The sequence below is a fragment of the Bactrocera oleae genome, chromosome X (assembly GCF_042242935.1).
Source record: "Bactrocera oleae isolate idBacOlea1 chromosome X, idBacOlea1, whole genome shotgun sequence".
Taxonomy (NCBI): Eukaryota; Metazoa; Arthropoda; class Insecta; order Diptera; family Tephritidae; genus Bactrocera; species Bactrocera oleae.
In genome coordinates this window covers 25,173,951-25,196,599 of record NC_091541.1, presented here as the reverse complement: position 1 = coordinate 25,196,599, position 22,649 = coordinate 25,173,951, and the positions used below count along the sequence as shown (strand labels likewise).

The 22,649-nt window shown below is 35.0% G+C and overlaps 1 protein-coding gene across 3 annotated transcripts in view; it reads left to right on the top strand.

Annotated features, from left to right (window-relative positions):
• Arl4 (ADP ribosylation factor-like 4) overlaps positions 1 to 22,649 on the top strand; it is a 194,148-nt gene that overhangs the window by 157,607 nt on the left and 13,892 nt on the right. For all 3 annotated transcript variants that reach the window (XM_070112303.1, XM_070112301.1, XM_070112302.1), the window contains one exon: positions 15,564 to 15,661. In XM_070112303.1, the coding sequence (XP_069968404.1) occupies positions 15,564 to 15,661 (98 nt within the window). The remainder of the gene's footprint in view (positions 1 to 15,563; positions 15,662 to 22,649) is intronic.

Genomic DNA, 22,649 nt, shown 5'->3' with positions numbered 1-22,649 from the left:
GGAAAATATTGCAATGAAAGTCCATGACTTATAACGTAAGTTATAATATACCAAATATGATTAAAGTTATCCACTGTTTCGTCGCAGAATAAATGGTTAATTCTTACACATTTTTTAATGCAAAGCCCTATATTACCTGAAATGTCAACACCTGAAAATATTCCACCGCTTTTGGGTCGCACAAATTGCGTGAGGGTGAAATGTTCGGTTAGACCCGATTTAAGCTTATTTGTGCAATCCAGTCAAATCGATATAATTGGTCTCCCGCTAAATCGTAAATCTCAATAATTTGAAAAAACTGCTTTGCACTTAAAAAAATTTCGTTACAATAATTCCACACATTTTGGTCCCTACTTTAATTACTAGTAATTTTCGAAAGGGCGATTACAGCCATTTAAGATAACTCTTCATCAACAATAATTTCAATCCTACACAAAAAAGGATTTATTATGAAAGTATCCTCTTGTAATAAACTGAATTGTCAGAAACAAGCTGAATACACGAATGTAGAAAAGCCTTTACTCTTGTGGCTTACACAATACCGTCAAAGTTCCTACTGGAAGCGAGTAATTAAAAGAAAAACTTTAGTTTTATGCCAACACTGTGAACATAATGGATTTTGAAACTGGATCGTTTTAAAAACCGATACAATAGCGGATTTAAAAAATGTTCGTCGAAAGTTCTTTTGTGAAAGCGTATGTTATGGAATAATCAGAGTTAACCGATTAAATATTACAAGGCTAAGGAAATAAACAATGTAGATGGAAATGGGCTGTTCTATAAATGTGTGCATGACCGAACCTATTGTTTAAAAAATTAAAAATTTTATGTTGGTAAACACAGTAAAGAACGAATGACGCTACTACTGAAAGTAAAAATTTAAAACACTTAACTACCATATTAAATTGTTTCTAATGTAAACTTAGCGCTTTAGATAATTTAAAATTTTTAATGTAACCTTTTTGACAATTTAAACATTTATAATGTAACCTTCGTTTGACGTAATGTTGACAGAATGCGTGCTACACTTATCGTCAAAGAGGATGTGAAAAATGAATATCGCTTAAAACAGATGCTTCGGTCGAAAGTAAAAATTCGATTTTTTTTGCCCACCCTACTGTTTATGGTATAATTCATTTCTTAGGGTATATCACCGTTTGTTCAGAGCGATCACGCCTAATAATAAAATTTGAATTTAATATGAAGCTTTGCTAAGTTTGGAGAAACAAACATACACGCTACTAACGTAATAAGTGGTATACTTGGTGATAAAGAAGACCACAATAGTTTTCTTTAATTTACAGTTGAATTTTCGTTTTTAAAAATTCCAGCAATTAGGCCTACAAACTTAAGTCGCAGAACTCGTAATACTGCAAGTCAAAGATACGCAAAAGCAAGTCAAACTGACGAGAAACGCGAAGTGTGGGATGAAATTTAACGGAGTCGATGAAATCGAAGTCAACAACATAAAAATGTTGCGTTTAACCCTTAACGAGCTCCCCTACATGGAAGTTGATTACAGTTCACAGCAACGTTTTAATTCAATAGGGGTTAAGTCAAATTGACGCAATTGCTTTCAAATTACGTAATTTTACGCAACAAAAGGTATTCATGAAAATTGTTTGCCAACTTTCGAGCTTCAAATATATCATCAAATATGTTCCTTAATGCCATACGCCGAATAATGACTTAAAATTTTCGCTAATTTATTTTTTAAGCCATTTAGCAAAACAAGTCGATTAGCGTTGTGCACACAATAATTCGGGAAAAGACCAATTGTGAAACAACTTTGGAACTAAAATTGATTGCATTGTTCTAGACCGGGTGCCGTCTGATAACCACTAAATTGCCATCAAAGCTTATAAGGCGCTTGCGAGACGTTTTAATGCGCCAACAATTGACGAGTTATAGTCGTGGGTGAAAATTTAGAAAGTCGAGATGTTATTTTACATCGGCTGCAGCATGTATCCGAAACACAGCGATTCTATGATACATTACAATATCCTATCTATCATCGACGACACTGACCGGCCATTGAAATGTGCCAGAGTGATGACTTTGTAAGAATACTGGTTTATTCCGACATGACACAATATTATACATGGAATGGATCGTAAAAAAATTAAACGACGGAAATAAAAACAGGTCGTTTCATGTTATTCACAAATATTTTCCACCGATTACTTGGTCTACAGTCCATCTTAGCCAAGACGAGTGTTTTTACTGTTAGTTAATGTTTGTGGCTAAATAACGGCGAATTGTTGATGGTGTATTGTGCGAAGTAGATGACGTGATTTCGTCCAATGCTAAATAAATACAAGTACGAAAATTCTTTTCAATACTTTTGTCGACCGCCATCAACACCTATTGATTTATGGACCAATTATGAAGATTACATGGCCGAAGATATTTTGCATCACCAGCGTGTTAGAACATCAATTGCAAATTTGCAAATACAATAAGAAATGACAACGCCCAATTACAAAATGTACGACGCGTTTCTTAAACAGTTGAGAAACTGTTTTAAGAAACGTTTTCCTTTTAAATGAGCAACAAGAATTTGTCTACGATAAGTTAATAAAAGTAGTGAACCCTGGAACTGAAGGATTTTTCTAGATGCTCCTGACTGGTCGGGGAAAACGTTTTCATCACAAAATGGTTTCGCACTTGCACTTGCTTCATCAGGTATTCCAGCGACGCTGTTGACTAATTGTTTGGATACATGTTTTTGTTGTTGTAGCGGAATTCTGTCTAGTTGACAGTTCTTTGCCGTATAAATATACGGGTCCATTCCGGTTAGGTAGACCCGACTGTCGTGAAAACGGACGTTTGGATGCATCACATTGCTCGCTTAACTGAAACAAAGATAATACTCTCTACATAACTTACGCAAATCCGTTTAATGCAGGAAGAATTTTATTGTAAATAAATGATCATTATTAAAAAGTTTGCGTATCTTTTCGCATTTTGTTCCTTGTATGAATGAAATGCGCTTTCAAATTTACTCGTCCAATTCAATTATTTTAATCCATTATTTTTCTAACAGATGGCTTTAGTCATATAATACATATGTGCGATCGGTTGAGAATATTCTGTCCCCCGTGAAACAAAAAAGTTTTCCATAAAAGAACTTAATCAATCAGTTTGTATGGGAGCTATATGCTATCCAGACTATAGTTGAAGGACGTGTGCAAATTTCCATATCGATATCTCAAAAACTGAAGGACTAGTTCGCGTATATACACACATACAGAAGGACAGACAGACTACATCCACTCAGCTCGTTACCCACTTTTGGGTGTTACAAACATCGTGCAAACTTAATACACCCTGCTTAAGGTATAAAAACCGTTTGGAACCCCATATAAATAAGGCTGAATACAAAAAGAAGTTTGATGTATGGATGCTAAGCCAGTATTAATGGTCAGCTAGGTTTTACTATGCCACTGTAAATCGGATCATTATAACATTCAATTTTATGAAAAAAATAATGTTTTGTTTACTAGACCTATTATATAGTTACTCAAAAAAGTGTTAACATGTTTGTACTTTGGCTTCATTGTACTGTATTTTAACTAAACTAAACTGAATTGCAGGAAAATTAGTATTCAGCTTTAATCAATCTAGTTTCCTCTTAATCAGATTTAAAAAAAGTGCCTTGACATGTTGTCAACAAGATTTTCGCACTTCTCTGGTTTGATTATGGTCAGTAGATTCAGAACAAGATCCAATTAAGCTGCCTGGTGTATTTTCGGTTTCCAAATTCATAAACTGGATCTCGCAGTTATCCATTTAGTTCTGTATCTCCAAAACGACCAACGCATATTTTTCACGAACGAAATCGTCTATAATAATTGGGACGTGTATAAACAGTCAATCCAAGGCAGACCGAATGCTTTTATCTGTGACTGTTGCTGGTTAATGTCACCGGACCATTGTTATTTCAGGATATACATACATACGTAAAGAAACGGACAACAGTATCCAATGTATAAAGATACATGTCTTGCAATGGGATCTCTAGAAGATGCTTGCTGCACTAAATTGCACAGGAACACAAATGTGTTTACTCTTAATTGATCCGAGCACAAATGTGGTGGGATAATCATAAAGATTCGTTGACTGATGATATTGTATATTGTATCGACATCGTACAAGGTGCAACGATCTAACGATATCATTCAGTGACGCAATTTAATTGCCAATTTATCAATCAGCCATTTCTCCCGTTATGTTTCTGCATAATTTGAACCCATTACGGCCTTGCCATGGCGTAAGATTAGAAATTAAATAAATATAGTTTAAAAAAATTAAGACACACGCTTTTAAAGAATGTCGAAATAAAAAGTTGAAAATAATTTTAAAATTAACTTAAAACAAGTAAGGAAGTGCTAAGTTCGGATGTAACCGAACATTTTATACTCTCGCAAAGCATATGGTATACTCGTTTGAGATTTCTTTGTGGATTGACCGATATTTTCGGTAGAAGGTCAACTATAGGCACTGGGGTCCACATATTTGGTACTTAGGGGCTTGAACAGTTTTGGTTCGATTTACACAATTTTTGGTCACAAGGTGGCATACTTTAAACGTATTATTCACGCAAAGTTTTAACCCGATATAATCATTCTTGCTTGATTTGCATACCGGAAAGTGAAAGAATCACATGGAATTGAAAATGGTGTTATATGGGAAGTAGGCGTGGTCATTTTCGCACTATAATATAGGAATATGAAAATAATGTTGTATACCGAATTTGTTTGAAATCGGTTAAGCAGATCCCAAGATATGGGTTTCCACCTGAAAGTGGGCGGTGCCACGCTCACTGACTAATTTTGAACGCGGTTCCTATAAAATCATCTCATACCATCCCAGATATAAAATTTAATGTCTCTGGCGGGTTTAGTGCTTGGTTTATCGCGCTTTTAGTATTTTTGTACAGTACCGTTATATGGGGAGTAAGCGGGGTTGCCACCCGATTTCACCCATTTTCACTCTGTCGATAGAGGTTCCAAAAAAATTTATTATCAGTGAAGTTTGTTATTATAGCTTTAGCGGTTTAGTAGATATGCACATTAAACTTATTAGAGGGCGGGACCACGCCCTTTTAAAAAAAAATTTAAACTGAAGATGCCCCTCCTTAATAGGATCCTGTATACTAAATAAGAGTCTTGTATCTTGTTGTGGAGCTTAGTTATGGCAATTTATTTGTTTTTGATTAATGGCGTTTTGTGGGCGTGGCACTGATCCGATTACGCCCATCTGCAATACCAACCGTCTAACGGTACCAAGTTTCATAAAGATATCTCAATTTTTACTCAGGTTACAGCTTGCACAGACGGACGGACAAACAGTCACCCAGATTTCAACTCGTCTCTTCATTCTGATCATTTATATAAATATATCTAACTCTATTTGTTTTAGGTGATACAAACAACCGTTAGGTGAACAGTACTATTATGCTCTGTAGCAACAAGTTTCGAGAGTATAAAAATGATAAATGTTGATAATAAACAACATACACCAGGAGCTACACGCTCAAAGCATTTTCTATATTTATTTTAATAAAGTGACAGGTTAATAAGATACTGCACTTTCGTCTTCATCGATTTAAGACAAATCTGAATCGTTATTAGAAATAAAAAATCAAAATCTTAAGAATGTTTGGACTCGTCTCCAAGCGGCTCATGACGCCATAGTAGAAACTGAGTCATCAGATCTACCACAAAATTTTAAAACCTCGGCTTTCGACAATTATGAAATTCGTATCCACGCGATTATAAGTGAAGTGGTGAAATGTTTTAACATTTGTGGTGTGTGCTCCCTAACAAATTGGGGAATTATTCACGGATCATTATAACATATAGCTGCCATGCAAACTGAACAATCGGAAACAAGTGCTTGAATCAAAAACTTTTCATTTAACGAGCTAATTTCACCAAATTTGACAGGGATCTAAGTCAACGGTGTAATCTTCGAAGAAATTTATCATATCGAGTCACTATAACATATAGCTGCCATTCAAACTGACCGATGTTAACGTTTTTTCTTGTTTTCGATATGTTTCACTAGTAATGCTCAACACATTGGCAACATTTTACAAAACGAAGGTGTGATTTTGCTACTGTTGCTGAACTTTTGTCAAAATACATATGCTCTGCCATAAAATTAAAGTCAGCGTTACTATCTTCGAACATATTTTTCAGTTCGGGGCACTATAGCATATAGCTGACATACAATCTTACCGATTCTAATTAAGATAAACTAGAACCTTTTATGTTATAAGAAATGCACCTGTGAAGGGTATTTTGCTCCAGCTGACATACAATCTTACCGATTCTAATTAAGATAAACTAGAACCTTTTATGTTATAAGAAATGCACCTGTGAAGAGTATTTTTCTCCAGTGTAGCAGTTTTTTCTGGTTTGAATTATTGTATATTAGATTGCTGCACAAAGTGCACTTGATATTACCGAGGAACGAGTGACATATTGCATTAACATTGTTTGATGTCATTTACTTCAATGTAAGTGGTGAACTTAAATATTTGTAGCAACGAAGGCAAAATACACAAACAAACATCACTAGTTCGGTTCTCTCAACATACAGTACATACTCTATTTTGATGCTTGAAAGGCAATGTAATGTAAAACATTGCCTTTATTGTCAAGCTAAAAAGCAACGAGTGCATCATGTCTTTGCTGTTAAAACCGCATGCTGTATATATGGCAAATAAGAAAAGAAATGTTAGAAAACCATTTCGATTTAAATTTTTATTGTTGGAAAAACTTATGCTAAACTATATTATCTAATGATAGTACAGTTAAAATACGTTTACGTATTTATAATATAATAAATAGTGAAACAATAATAATTAGGAAGCAAATTGTCATGCATGTTATTGCATTTGCCGCTCTCAGTGTTTACATGAATTCAATTGCTCGTTGAAATCAAAACATTACAGTGTTATGGTAAACAAACGAATGAATTGAAACCAACTGTAAGTCGACTTGTGCAGCTGTTTTTAGAAGATATTCTCCAATAAAACTAGATTAAAACCAATAAATATTTACATATGTACATATGTGCACATGTGTAATTATGCCGTATACATAAATTATTAAATGAATGTTTCGAAATATTTTTTAAAATTTCCTTTTTTTAATTCATAGATTAGCATAAATTAATTCATAATAAAGAGATTATTTTAATAAATTCACATAATGCTTTCACGCGCATTTTCATTCCGTGGTTCCCTCATCAGTATTCCCTGGATGAGAGTGTTAACAACAGAAAATGAGTAATTTCTACAAATTATTTTCTGCTTGAAAACAGAACAATGTAAATGTTTAAAATTTGAACTTAATGATTTTCAGGATTTGCTTGCGTTTCAACTTGTATCTTCTCGTTCTTCTTTGTTTACTGTTTTGAGCCTCGCAAATTGCGATAGCATAAAATGTTCCGTTATAGCCAAACTTAGCACGTCCTTGACCCAAAAAATTCGATTTGTTAAGCAAGGTATAACAGGACGAAATTGCAACTCACTTACAGCGCAACTATGACAGTCTAGGCATATTGCTAGAAACACATGTACATATAAAGAGTTCTTGATCTATAAGAAAAACCCAGCCACAACATTGGGTACAGACCTAATACTTATACCGTATAAGTATATACTTGTAGGCTAATACCTAATGTACTTGTAGTAAAAATTAATGGTATGGATATATACTATACCTTCACATATCATTAATGAAATATATCATTTGTGTTAGATATAAAACAAAATGTACAAAAGACACTAAATGGGTTCATGAAGTATAGTATAAGTTAATAGGATTGGAAGACATTATTGCTATCGTTGAATGATATATACAAAACATTTTTATACTTACGCAACATGTTGCACAGAGTATATAAGTTTTTCTCACCTATCCGTTGTTTGCATGTTCCTTGGTACTCGTGACCTCTGGAAATCCCTGAGGAGGCTGGTATTGCAGATGGACAAAATCGGCTCACAAAATGTCGTTAATCAAAAAAATATTTACTGCTTCACTTAAGTCAAAAAACTTTAAGTTGGCGCAGAGCATCACATAAACGAAGGGCATCTCTGACTTAAAAGAAAAGTAGACGTGTCCCAGATCCGTAATATGTTTAATATGACAAACTACTAAAGCAATATCAATCGACTTGCTGCACACATTTCCTCTGGATGCTGTTGCAAATTATTGAATTTCGTTTATAACCACGCGAACAACCCACATAACGGTTATATTGGAAACTACTAAAAGTGCAATAACGCTCAAATTAAAAGGTCAGATTAATTAAATTTAACCGCATAGTATAGGAGCGTTGCATGAGACTGGGTATAAAAATTGGGCTTGGGCGTGGTACCGCCCGTTTTTGGGTGAAATCTTAAATGAGGAACAGTTGGACCAATTTGATATAAATTTAGTGCATTGTTCTGACTTCCCTAACATACAGTTTAAAAGTGGGCGAAATAGGACTATAACCATGTCTGTCAAAGTAATTCAGATTCCTTCATTTTACCATAGATAAATCAAAACAGTATTGAAGACATCGGAACAGAATCACACCTTAACTTAAAGCTCGTAGACACCGAATATGAGGACCTCAGTATCTATGGCCGACTTTTTACCGAAAATATGGAAGATATCCAAATGAAATCAGAAACTATCTTTTTCTGATAAGAGTTTACCCTGGTGCCATTACTACCTATTTTACCTACTAACATTAAAATACTTTCCCAAACCACAATATACTAAACCAAACTAGGGATGTTTAAACTTGCGGTCGGCTTAATACTGCATTCGATATATAATATCATAGTAAAAATAAGCGAACATACAATATAATCACGTATATGCGATAGTTCATTGTAGAAAATTACTGAGATCGGTGAACGAATTACTCCAGCACTCATATACGAATATTACATGTAATGATTTTCGGTTTATAGTGGACTTTAATTTAATTCCCAAGCATAGGTAGGTAGGTAGACGTGCTGCCACTTGGGGCTCAATTAGTGCCATTGGATGCGCCATTTTGATGCACTATCGTTTTATCTCTACAGTCTTGCTATCTTGTTTCATCTTTGCTATAAAGCCATTTGGTGCTCTCAATGAAACCACTTATATCCGTTTTGTGTTTTGTGGACAGGCTTTCAAGTTTTGGTGATGATGGGTTCTAAGCAAAAGCTGGAAGACGGAAATTATTCCCTTTTAGCTTGCAGCTGCGGCCAATATTTTTATAAGCCAGACCCATTTTTAGCGCATGCTTTTCAAAAGGCCAGTGACCCGTTATAGCTGTAAGTCTGTAAATACTATTCCTTTATCTATGTAATAAATCCTTGGTTCTATTATTATACTTGGGCCATATCTGGTTATCTTGCAGTTAGTTATTGATTTCCATCTGCTCTGAGCAATTTGTTCAAAGTGAATATAAAGCTCTCTTTTGATCATTCTCAGCGGGCATGGTATTAACCCCGTCTCGAATTCGTCTAGAGAAATGGAGTTGACCTGCTAGTTTGCTTAAAGCCTTTCTGCAATTGTTGACTACGCTGGAAGTAGTAAGGGGCGTCGACAAGGCCAGCAATGCTGCCTGGCTATCCGCGTATATGGCTGCTTTCTGTATCCTCCCGTAGTTTTTCAACAGAACACCACAGGCTTTCTCCATTTCTATTACTTCCGCTTGGAAGTTGCTAGCTGAGTTTGGTAGTCGGATAGAGAGAGATTTTTAGATCATTGGAGTATATACCTGCCCCTACTTCGCAGTCCAATTTGAACCCGTCCGTATAGATCATATTCCCCTACAAAATCTCTTCTCCATTCACAACTAGAAGGTAACCTTACCCGGAAATGGCTATTGAAATCGAACCTTAATTTTAGCTAGTACAGGATAGTGCTATATCCATAATCTTTCCTATTCCATACTCCTAATTCCTTTGTTCTTATAGCAGAACTTGCGCCTCGGTCGGACATGACTTAACAGCCCCGGTAACCCTGCACAGGCTGCTTTCTGTATTCCATTTACAACATTTTCCTGATATTGTAGTATTTCTTTAATGCTGTCCACCAATATCCTTCTCTTTCCATAACTTCAATGAAAACATCCCTGACACGATAAACACTATGTCGTCTACATATGCTACTGCTTTCACCCCTTCTCCCACTCATAGTGGGGAAAGAACGTCTCCTTGAGGAGCGCTTCTGCTTACATATCTTATTCGTCTCGCTGAACCATTTGATAAAGCATCAATCATTCTGTTCATTTGCATCGATAGTGTCCATCTGCATAGACGACATGGTATCTACGCCGCCATGTGACAGATAATCAATAATTGTGCTTATTTCTTTATTGTTAAAAGCAGTCATTGTGTACTGTTTGTGATGTAGTTTTCAATTACATTTATCACTTCGTGTAGGTCAACAGAAACTTTCTGTTGATCGACTTTTATGTATGCATGTCGGCATTCGATAAAGTATCTGCTAGGATTGATGTTATGTGTAAGTCCATTAGCACCACTTTGATGTTGGATGCTGGCCATTTAGAACCATTTGTTCTTTTAGATTCAGCATTGTTATAACAAAAATCCGGACCCGCTGCTTTAAATGACTCGAACCTGTTTATAGCGTATATAATTTTCTTATGACTTACTATGAGATTGGATCCGTCTGCCGTATTTCTAAGTATGTCAGGTTGTATCTCTACAGTGGTTTGCTGACTACCAGGAAGTGTATTTCTAGGAGTTATTCAAGGGATTATCCAGCAGAGGAGGTCCAGGCTCCACACTCCGTCTTTAAATAAGATATATTTATGTATTGCTTAGGCATTATATTACTCAGTTTAGCTGATTCTCTACAGCTTTCTATCAAAGTGCAGAAAGATTGCCAAGGGTCTGCCTTTGCTTTCCTGACTCTTTTTTGTTTTGAATTGCTTCATGAAATTTTTTCATTGTTGCCAGATTTTGGTTGTATAACTCTCATTGAAGGCTTTTCTCAACTGAGTTTTTAGGTTTTTAAGGTCCACCAAGGCGGCGGCTTATTTTTTTTGAGGACAGTTAACGGTATAGATTAATTGAAAAAGGTGGTCAATCTTGAAAATTACTGATTTTATTTTTATACCTGCTTGTTTTTAAGCTTTTTGTTGTTATCTTCATAAATTTATCCCATGCTTGGGTTTCGATATTGGAGGGGAATACTGGATTTCTCGGCAATGGCAAAGGGTATCTATGAGTGATCCGACTTACATTGCTCCTCGGACACCCTCCAGTCATCGCCGACCAGGCTATCTTTTTCTGTTGATAGCATTAGACCGAAGACATCCTCCCCACCCGAAACTTGGGGAAAATTAATGTGCACATGCATATCTAGGCTATCTCTTTCTGTTGATAGCATTGGACACAAGACTTCCTCCCAACCCGAAAAATTTGCTGCACTTGGGGAAAATCAATGTGCACATGCATATTATTGTACATACATATACTTATAGCCTTTTCGCAGAGGAGCTAATTGATCAATTAACAGGCTTTTACTCGATTAACGCGCTAATTCACCAAACAAAATAAAAAACCTTATTTACTACATTAATTCTTAGTCGAATACAAATCGAGTTGAAACTGAAATGCAACCCTGCAGGTTGTTGTCCACTCTGTAAATTTGGCTGCCTTTATTAATGAAATAGCAATCACCTGAAGAAACAGCAATGTTGTAATTTTAAAAAGTTTCTTATTTTCCTTTTTTAAATAAAGCAAGTGCACAATCGTAACTAGATTGCACTGACTGCAACAGTTGAATCCTAATAACCAAGAAAAAGCGCATTCGCGCGAATTGTTTTCCATTTTACCAACTATTATGAACAGGAAGAAATTACACTGGCGTCACACCATATTAGAATATCCTCTATTCTTTTTTCCGTTATTGGTCTTACGAGGGATACAGGCGGCATGTCCCTGTCGTGGGCCATATATAGCGGCATTAGAAAAAAGCTACCTCCTTCCTGTTCCGTCCTTACCACTGTGCTAGATGCTTCGCTGTAGTTAGAACTAAGAAATGCGGTTTACCTTCGTTTTGCTTTTAATAGATGTTGTAGTTACTGGTATTGAGCCCTTTGATCGCGTCATCTGTCACCTAGGGTTCATGAATTAGACTATGCCAGATCTGTTGCAATACTTTTGTAGTGTTGCAGATTTGTCTGCATGCATCTAAGCCTCTTGGACGTACTCTTTTATCGCCACTTCCCTTAGCAACTGGCTGGTGTCGTGGATGTCGTCTTTCTGCAGGCTGTCTCTGGTCACGTCGCTAAATTGCCTTGCTGCTGATGCTGTGTGGTGTTCTGTTCCTCCTTTACTGAGCTTTTTGGGCAGAGTTCCCAAAGTTTCCAGTTTTGGTTTCGACGGGAGGTTCTGATTGTTTCCTTTCCAAGAAACTTTTATACTCCTCCACTGTCTATTTTTTGCGCTTTATTTATACATTTTATCTATGCGTCGTTGTCTTGGCCGTTGTCCCTGTCAGAACGTTGGTCGTCATATAATATTATTGGTTGTTCTTATTTTTGTTATTTTGTATTTGTTTGCTATGTCCATTCATGTCATAAATCCCTTCGACATGGTCCGGGCATGGAAGGGGTCTGTTTGCGATCAGCTATTCTGTTAACGCCCGATGACTATTCAGCCATCAGCACGGGTACCTCGACACCTTGTCTTAGGGTCGTCCTGACGACTATTGCACTAAGGTTACACATAATAGAGAATACTGTTGGCGCGCAATATAGCACACAGACGGCTGAAATATAAAGAAGTTCGAATGAAATGCACACCAAATCAGGCATTATACCCTGCACACGAGAACCGTGATGCACATCAGATCGACAACCCATAACATCGATATAACCTGACATCACATTCATAATATTAAGGGCTTAGAGACAAATAATATTAAAAAAGTAAAAAAAATACATATATCTAATTTTATAATTAATAGGATCTTAAAATCGTTGCTATTTAAACAATATGAATTTTCAAGTAATAATTATTTTCATATTTTGTTATCATAAATTATTTTCTAAGAATTTACGTTGTCTGTTGATGTAATTATATTATATATAATTACGCTAACAAAAAAGTTTGCGTTCCCTTTTTGATTGTGTTGACATATGTACAATATATGGATAAAATTTATACCGTTGGAAAGGAGAAAAGGTGCAGAAGGGCACAACGGAAACACAGACAATTTAGCCGTGGCGCGCCGTGGCGCGTTTTCACACTTAACACAGTCGTATAGAGAAGTACATTTCGTCGCTGTTCTATATAAGTTGCAAATACATATATTGGATAATTGTGTATCGTTTACGGCGGATCTGTGGTTGCAATTTTTTTCCACTTTTAATTGCGTTTGGATTTTGCGTGTTGCAACACTGAATTTTATTACAATTACATTTTTTACGCACATTAAATTTCAAGTATTCTTTGTAAAAAAAGCACATTGAAGTGGAAATAACCTTTGATATCATTAGTTTTACTTTGGTGAGTTAAAATTTTTAGATTAATTTCAAGTGTCGATAGTTATTTTTATACTCTCGCAACCTGTTGCTACAGAGTATAATAGTTTTGTTCACCTAACGGTTGTTTGTATCACCTAAAACTAATCGAGTTAGATTTAGGGTTATATATATATAAATGATCAGGATGAAGAGACGAGTTGAAATCCGGGTGACTGTCTGTCCGTCCGTCCGTCTGTCCGTCCGTCCGTGCAAGCTCTAACTTGAGTAAAAATTGAGATATCTTTATGAAACTTGGTAGACATGTTTCATGGTACCGTGAGACGGTTGGTATTGCAGATGGGCGTAATCGGACCACTGCCACGCCCACAAAACGCCATTAATCAAAAACAAATAACTTGCCATAACTAAGCTCCACAACAAGATACAAGACTCTTATTTGGTATACAGGATCACAATAGGAAGGGGCATCTGCAGACAAAATTTTTTTTAAAAAGTGGGCGTGGTCCCGCCTCTAATAGGTTTAATGTGCATATCTCCTAAACCGCTAATGCTATAATAACAAAATTCACTAGAAGCAAATGTTTTTAGCACTTCTATTGACGGTGTGAAAATAGTTGAAATCGGGTGGCAACTTCGCCCACTCCCCATATAACGTAATACTGGTAAAAACTACTAAAAGCGCGATAAATCAAGCACTAAACACGCCAGAGATATTAAATTTTATATCTGGAATGGTATGAGATGACTTTATAGGAACCGCGTTCAAAATTAGACAGTGGGCGTGGCACCGCCCACTTTTAGGTGAAAACCCATATCTTGCGATCTGCTTATTCGATTTCAACCAAATTCGGTGTGTAACGTTGTTTTTATATTTATATGTCATAGTGCGAAATCGGACTACAACCACGCCTATTTCCCATATAACACCATCTTCAATGCCATCTGATTCTTTCACTTTCCACTATGCATATCAAGCAACAATGATTATATCGGGGTAAAACTTTGCGAGAATAATACGTTTAAAGTATGCCACCTTGTGACCAAAAATTGTCTAAATCGAACCAAAACTGTTCAAGCCCCTAAGTACTAAATATGTGGAATGGTATGAGATGACTTTGTAGGAATCGCGTTCAAAATTGGACAGTGAACGTGGCACAGCCCACTTTTAGGTGAAAACCCTTATCTTGAGATCTGCTTCACCAATATGAACCAAATTCGGTACGTAACATTCTTCTCATATTTCTATGTTATAGTGCGAAGTCTGAATACAACCACGCCTATTTCCTATATAACACCATTTTCAATTCCATCTGATTATTTCACTTTCCAGTATACAAATCAAGCAACAGTGATTGTATCGGGGTAAAACTTTGCGCGAATAATGCGTTTAATGTGACCTTGTGACCAAAAATTGTCTAAATCGAACCAAAACTGTTCAAGCCCTTAAATACTAAATATATGGGCCCCAGTGCGTATAGTTGACCTGCTACCGAAAATATCAATCAATCCACAAAGAAATCGCAAACGAGTATACCATTTGACTTTGCGAGAGTACAAAATGTTCGGTTACATCCGAACTTAGCCCTTCCTTAATTGTATGTAATTTGTTTTTTCCAACTTTCTTTAGATTTTGTTTACATTTTGTTCAAGTATTTCGATAAATTTAAATACTATTAACACTGTTAGTAAATTGTATTTTCTATTGGTCGAATTTCGACACGAAATCTTTTGTGTAAAAATCGATTACTTTGTTATTATAAAATGAAAAATATTAAAAAATTTGAAAAAAACCTCGCCAGCGTTGCCTTGTAAATAAAGTATAGAAATAGTGTATATAACGGCCGGTGCAATAGTTTAGAAGTTATGATAGGCACTGATTTTAAAAACGAGAGTTGCGGAGAAATGTTTTAAAATCTGATGTTAAACGTCCACAAAACAAGATCGACTTGAATTTGGACACACTATTCTACTAAGTTATAATAATAATCTTCATAACTAAGAATCGTGTTGTCATTAAACGCAGTACACATATATTTTTTCAGGTGCAGGGTATACTTGGTAAAGCAAAAGGAATACAATTTCTTGTGTGGGATGTTGGTGGACAGGAGAAGCTTCGACCTCTTTGGCGAAGTTACACACGGTAAGTTTGATGCACTACGGAAATATCAAATGATACTTGATTTTCTATTACACTTTGAAAGGGATTTTTAAATACAATACGATACTAAGAAGGCTTCTTATGTTCATAATTTTTCTTATATTATAACGAATTTCTCGATAAATCGTCTACCTTGTAACTCACTCTTGAGTTCGATCTCTGGATTGTTAAATAAAAGTTCCAATTTAATGGCTATACACTTATCATTATATCTAATTCCAACAACTTAGCAGTTATTGCTCGTTAGAACTGTATTTGCTGACAGTCCTTATAGAGTACATCTTTAAATAAATTTCGTCTCTAGAACATTCTGGCAACTACGAATTCGATATACATTGGTCAATTAGCGAATTTATTTTATGAAACTCATGGAGTAACTGTTTTTTCGGTGATAATATGTCAAAAATAGATAAAATCGGGTCAATACTTCCTCTAACCCCCATATAACCGACAGAAGGATTTCCGGTTTTCTTTATACCGGTTACTATGTATGTAAGATATATTGAGAACATTAAAGGTTAATGCAGAAAATTTGTGAAATTTGGTTAACGAGACACAAGCTAAGTCCTTAATGTAGGTCAATATATGTTTATGATAATTCAATAATTTCAAACAGTGGCTTAGCGTTGAATATAAATGAAGTTGATCTAGATCGTGGTCTAAGCCCCGTATCCTAATTATAATGTATTAATACCATATATATCGGTCACTATAAGATATCGCGACAGAAATAAGCTACTTCAGACAAGAGAAAAGTATTGCAAATTCTTCAATTCAGAATTTTAACTAAGAATATTTATGCTAAGCATTTCCCTACGACTAGTAAATGTGGGTAGATTTACAAGTTTTAAACGACGAGTGTATGGAGGACGACTTAACCTAGAATCCAGCGGCGAAATGTAAAAGCTATTATTAAACAGACTCTAACTTGTCAGAGTAGATTTTCTAACTAGGGTCCCATACCACAGAGCCATATTCCAATATAGGCCTAACCAAAGTTATAAATGAGTTTTCGTAACAAGCGGATTTCTGGATTGTTTGGAACAGCGATCAACAAAACTAAGAGCACGTTTAGCTTTCAAAAGCATTTGTATTAATATAAATATTAAAATTAAGCTTAGGGTCCATAGTAACTTCAAAATAAATAAAATTAAAAACTAGCTCTAGTATATAGTGAGGAGTGCACAGATCTAATGGAAAAGCACACCCTCATAATTTTTTTTTTTTAATTCAATGGCAAATCATTTCTATCACTCTAAGCAACCAAAGGGCTGTCTGCAACATCATCATTTCATCTTTAAAAGTAAATGATTTAAAGAGGTTTACGTCGTGGGCATATTATAAAATTTGTGAGTACTTTTCGTTTTTTCGAACAAATGCAAAACCAATATTCGGATCAGCTGTTAACTATTGTGACAAAATTAATTAAATTAATTAATTAAAAATTAATTATGACATTTTGTGGTCTATGCTTATGTTTTCCTTCATAGAAATAACGATAAATAAAATTGTAACAATAATATAAACTATTTTCTTAACTTACATTTCTAATCTGTCAGTAAACATCCTCTTGCTTTGTTTCTGATAACAAAACCGATAAAGTTGGTTTCCGTGACACTTAGAACCGATACAATTTCCGTTTCGGATGTCAAACCAATAATATCTGAATTCATGACACCTACTTCGTTTTTTTATCGGTTTCAATTCTGATTCCGACCACTATCCGATTCCACAACACCCCTCATGAATTGCATTTGAGAGAGTGTCATTAAATACCACTCGTTGTGTTCTATTATTGAGATAAAAAGATACTCATTGATGAAATCCTGGCTGAAAGCATAAAATATTTAGCTTCCATACGAGAGTCGAGAGATTTATTGTATTGATAGTGTAGTTTAAATATTTTTGTCAAAGTAATGGGATTGCCACATGACGTGATAGATTTATATTTCATCACGGATGGAAATTTGGAAATCCTGAGTTTGGAGTTAACGAAATCATAAAAAAATTTAGGATTACGTACAATATTTTTTTTTCCTAATTTAAGTAAATATTATAGCATTTTTTGTTTATGTCTGCATACTGTTGACGCAATGCAGAATATTTAGAATAGTCGACATCTAAACCAGTTTTGTATAAGTTTAAAAGCTAGAGTTTTCCTGTTTTTTAATTTATATAACTTTTTAGAGAACCAGGGATTTGCATTTTTACTTTTATTAACAATTACTATTGGAACATATTATGTTTTCAAATAATTGCCTACTAGTTTTATTAAACTGCGAGATACTCAAATCAATATCTCCAATTTAATTAAGCCAAGTTAAAGTAGAAAGTTCCCTATTCAACTTTTTAAAATTAGCTTTTGCAAAGTCAAACCGTGTACTGAAGCTAGAAGTTTGATAATTACTGTCCAGTACATCGCCTATGATTTCGACAGTTATTACCAAGCAGGATTATCCAAGTCCTCTGGTAGAACAAGAGGATCACTCTGGAGCAATAACAAAACACTTTGAAGGTGTATGAACGTATACCAAATCTAAGCATTTACCAAATTATTTATTTAATTTCGTTCGTTTTTCCAAAAACTCATTAAAGTATGACCGATTGCATATCGATACCATATAATCATCGGAAGCTTTCCACGAGGCAGAGGGTAAATTGAATTCTCCTAAAACGATTGTGGAATCTGAACTATTGATCATCAAAATAGCACTATTTATAAAAGAAGCGAGCTGCATAAGTCCATTTGATGAGGTATACAGGATAAAATTAAATAAATAAAGCAAATATTAACACAAACTCTATTGTACGGATGAGTCAGTACCAGGAACGAGGACATCTTCAGATGGGATGGATGGGGAGAAGAATGTACGACAAATAGAGCACCTTCTCCGAGTGACTGTTCAGTCGATCCCACCTGAATATTTGAAATTCGCTGTTTAAAATCTCATTAGCAAAAATGTGAGACAATTATATAAAATTTATAATAAGAACTGTTTAAATAAAATCAGTTGATTTTTTATCAAGACCTCTAAGATTCTATTAAATACTCATCGAATTTCCATCAGTAAATTTTTTCTCATGGTTGCTTTGCGAAGCTCGGTGGTGAAGAAGTAATGCTATGGGGATGCATAGCTAGTAATTGTGTGGGCCGAATGGAAGTTATAGAGTCCACCATGGACATATATGCATACCTTAATATCTAAAAATAAATTTGAGGAAAAGATCGGTACAATTGGGTCTTGGAAGTGACGACTATTTTCTGCAGGAAAACGACCCAAAGCATACTGTAGACATAGTTAAGCTTTGATTCCTCTACAAGGTTCCCAAGCAGCTTCAAACGCCAAAATTACCAGACTTGAATCCTAAATATCACCTATGGGATTCACTGGAACAAAAAAATCAGCTTTCTTAACATTTAGAGCGATTTTGGATGCAGTAAGTGGGATGTTGTGCTTCACATTTTCTGTCATAAGGTTACGAGTTTCACGCTGTGTTAGAATTTTGGCAGCCATGGATGGGCCGAGATACAAACACGCCAGTACGTTTGTAATTTTTTATTACTCTGTGTAAGGAAGAATTGGTTCTTGCAACAATTCGACCGATTTCACTTTATGTTTTTTCTTCTTCGGAAAGTTAATTTTTTAATTTCCTTTGAGAAAGGCTTATCTCTTTTTTTTTAGGCGAGATTCGATTTTCTAAACTTAATAAGAAACTGAATAACACAAAAATCTTTTAAAATTGCTACTTTCACGAAAACAAGTAAAACTATAACTTTTCGACTTTTATTGATGGTTATTCCGCGAGGAGTTCCAGTTTTACTACTTGTACGCAGACTTTTTCTGCGTTGCTAAATTAATATTTTTTGTTAATTTATTGATAATTTTATGGTGTCAGATTTTCATTGCTTTAAATCCTATGGGATTATGCAATAGACTAGTAATTGGCAACATTTAAAGAAAGCACAAAAACCAACTGTGCTAGCTTAAATATAATTGTAAGTTATTTATGTTAAATATAATTTTTATATTATTGTGAATTTTTTTTAAATTTATAGGATATAATAGAAATAGATTGCGTCAAGTGCACTAAAGCTATCAATTTTGGAATAATCCGTTTGACTTCAAAACTATTCGCAATTAATAATTTTTTTTTACACTATTCATTATCTTTTTGTTCTAATCTTTTTAATATAAATCGATAATTTTGGCTATCTTACTCGTCACTGAGATTATTAATAATTACTGAATTACCGAAAAAGCCATTTGTTTTTTTTTTATTTTTGAATGGTCGGTGTACGGTGGTGATAATGACTCACAGAGTCATCGCGGATCAAGGCTTGGTCACAAAATATTTTATTAAGAGGTGGTTCTCACTTAATATGGCAAGCTCCATTAATTATTCTGTGTCGATTTCATTATTGCGTTGCTAATTTCGACGGAGTAGATCCGACTTCGTATTTAGGGATGGCAAGATTAATCAAATGATTAGCTTTAAAAGCGTATTTTTTTTCAGAAAGCAATTTAATTGCATCGAATTTTTTGTTTTGATTAATCGATTAATTACTCAATTAATCACAACATTTTCTTCATATCGAACCAATATTCGAATCAGCTGTTTACTAATGTCCCCAAAGTTGCAAATGAATAAATTTGAAAGCGTTTGATAAATTTAACTTAATTATACTGAATTAAGTCTATTAAAGTTTGCCATGAGTTCCGCTATTTCAGCTTTTATTTTATTGGATGAAAAAAGCAACGAAAAAACTAAAAGGAAGATAATAAGAGGTCATAGTAATCCTTTGGTGCACCAAGGGAATCTCATGTGAAATATACAAGGTTACTTTACAGATTTATATCACATTATCGACTGAATAAAGACGCACTTGGGTGTTAAATTACATTTATAACGTTTTGTATATTATCTTAAAATATCTGGATTATTTTTAAAAACTCAAAAACTATAATATTTTGTGTTTTGTTCTTATGTTTTCCCCTATAGAAATAAATATAAATTAAATCGTAACAGTATTATAAATTAATTTACTTACATTTCAAATATCTTGGTTTGTTCCTGATAACAAAACCGATAAAATTGGTTTCCGATACACCCAAACCCGATACAATTTCTGTTTCGAACGTCAAACCAATTATATCTGAATTCACGATACCTACATTTTTTTTATCGGTTTTAATTCTGATTCCGACAACTGTCAGATTGCACAACACCCCTGTATGTCTTTAGATTCAATCGAACTGGAATGTCATTTCGACATATTAAATTCACATAGTGAAAAATTAATTAAATGCCAATCTAAGATTGAAGAAATTAATGAAGACGACATGGCCCGAGGGATGCTAGAGAACTAATTGTTAAAATCAAATCAACAATTACGATAAATGAAATTTACCAAAAAAAAAAAAACAAAATAGAACGTCTAGTGTCAAAACATCTTCCGTAACATCTCACAACTCGAGACTTTAATCTTCCGAAATTCAAGGGAAAATATTCGGAATTTAAAAATTTCATAGGTTTGTTTGAGAGATTGGTTCATAATGATCCAAATATCCCAGATATTGAAAAATTTAACCATTTGGTAAATTTTCTATCTAGAGAAGCCTGGGGCACAGTAAAGGAAAAAAAAACAAATGTCGGATGAAAATTATCCGAAGGCATTGGCAAGCTTCAAGTTTACGATAATAAAAATTTCAATACAATTTGGAAACTTTTTAAGCTGCCAGTTATCGCGAAGCCATCAGCACCTTAATTGCGAGCGATGATCGATGAAGTGTCGGCTGTGTATTACTCATTGCTATCGCTGGGCGAAGAGAAACAAATCACAAATGCGATAATTATACACATACTTGTAGTCATGACAAAGGTTGACTCTGCCACCCGATTCAAGTGGGAAAAACAGCTGGATTACGACAAACTATCAAAGCTAAAGGATTGCGAAGCCGCCTTGAGTAGACGCTAGCAGCATCTATTAGCGGAAGGAGCATTGTATTCGAAGACGAGACCCATAGCAGCAGCCAGCGCAAATCACGTTAAGCAGCCACATATGGATAGAATGAAGTCAGCTTTAGTAGCTGCAAATACAATACAAAGCAGCCGATGGGTCAGCAGTGCAAATCAAAGGAGTACTATCTAACTGCCTACCCTACTTTTAAAACTCTCTCTGTGCAACAGAGATTTGAGTTTGTCAAACGTATGGACGTTAAATATTATAAGAATTGGAAATTCAAATACGATAGTAGGCGCAAAATTAGGCGCGTGTGCTAAGTCGCAGGTGAATAATTACAAATTTTCAGCGGAATTCTGAATTATGCAATGTATTTCGGAAAATCAACCAGAGCATAGCATCAAATTTTGTGGTTGGAAAATACCGCACAATATTGAATTTGAGGATCCAGAATTCCAAAAATTCCAAAAGATTTATGTTATTGGGAGCCTGTTGGCCAATTTAAAAGTGGGCCTAATCAACCAACACTACAGAAAACTCTTTTGGGATGGATTGTGTCTGGCAAATATGTCATAAGTGTAAGTCTTCCTCCCGCCGTAAATAGCGCATTATGCCAAGCTGAAGAAGACTTAACGTCATTAAATCCAGTAGTCCAAATACGTTGAGCTCTAGAGGAACTTCCTTCAGTAACAATTGGCAACAAATTCAAACCAGAGCAAATAAGAGTGTGAAATTTTTTTCGTCAATACAACTCAAGTATTACCCTAAGGAAGGCTTAAACTTAGATTACTCTTTAAAGCTGACCAGAGGTTGCTCGGTCGTTCCGATGAAACCGCAGTTCGGCGTAAAATGTATCACGAGCCCAACAAATAATAAGATCCCGAGTGGGTCAAACTATTATATTCCGCATAAGTGCATATTGAGGCCCGAGAGCACAACAAATAATAAGATCCCGAGTAAGTCACACTATTTCATTCCGCATCAGTGCGTATTGAGGCCCGAGAGCAC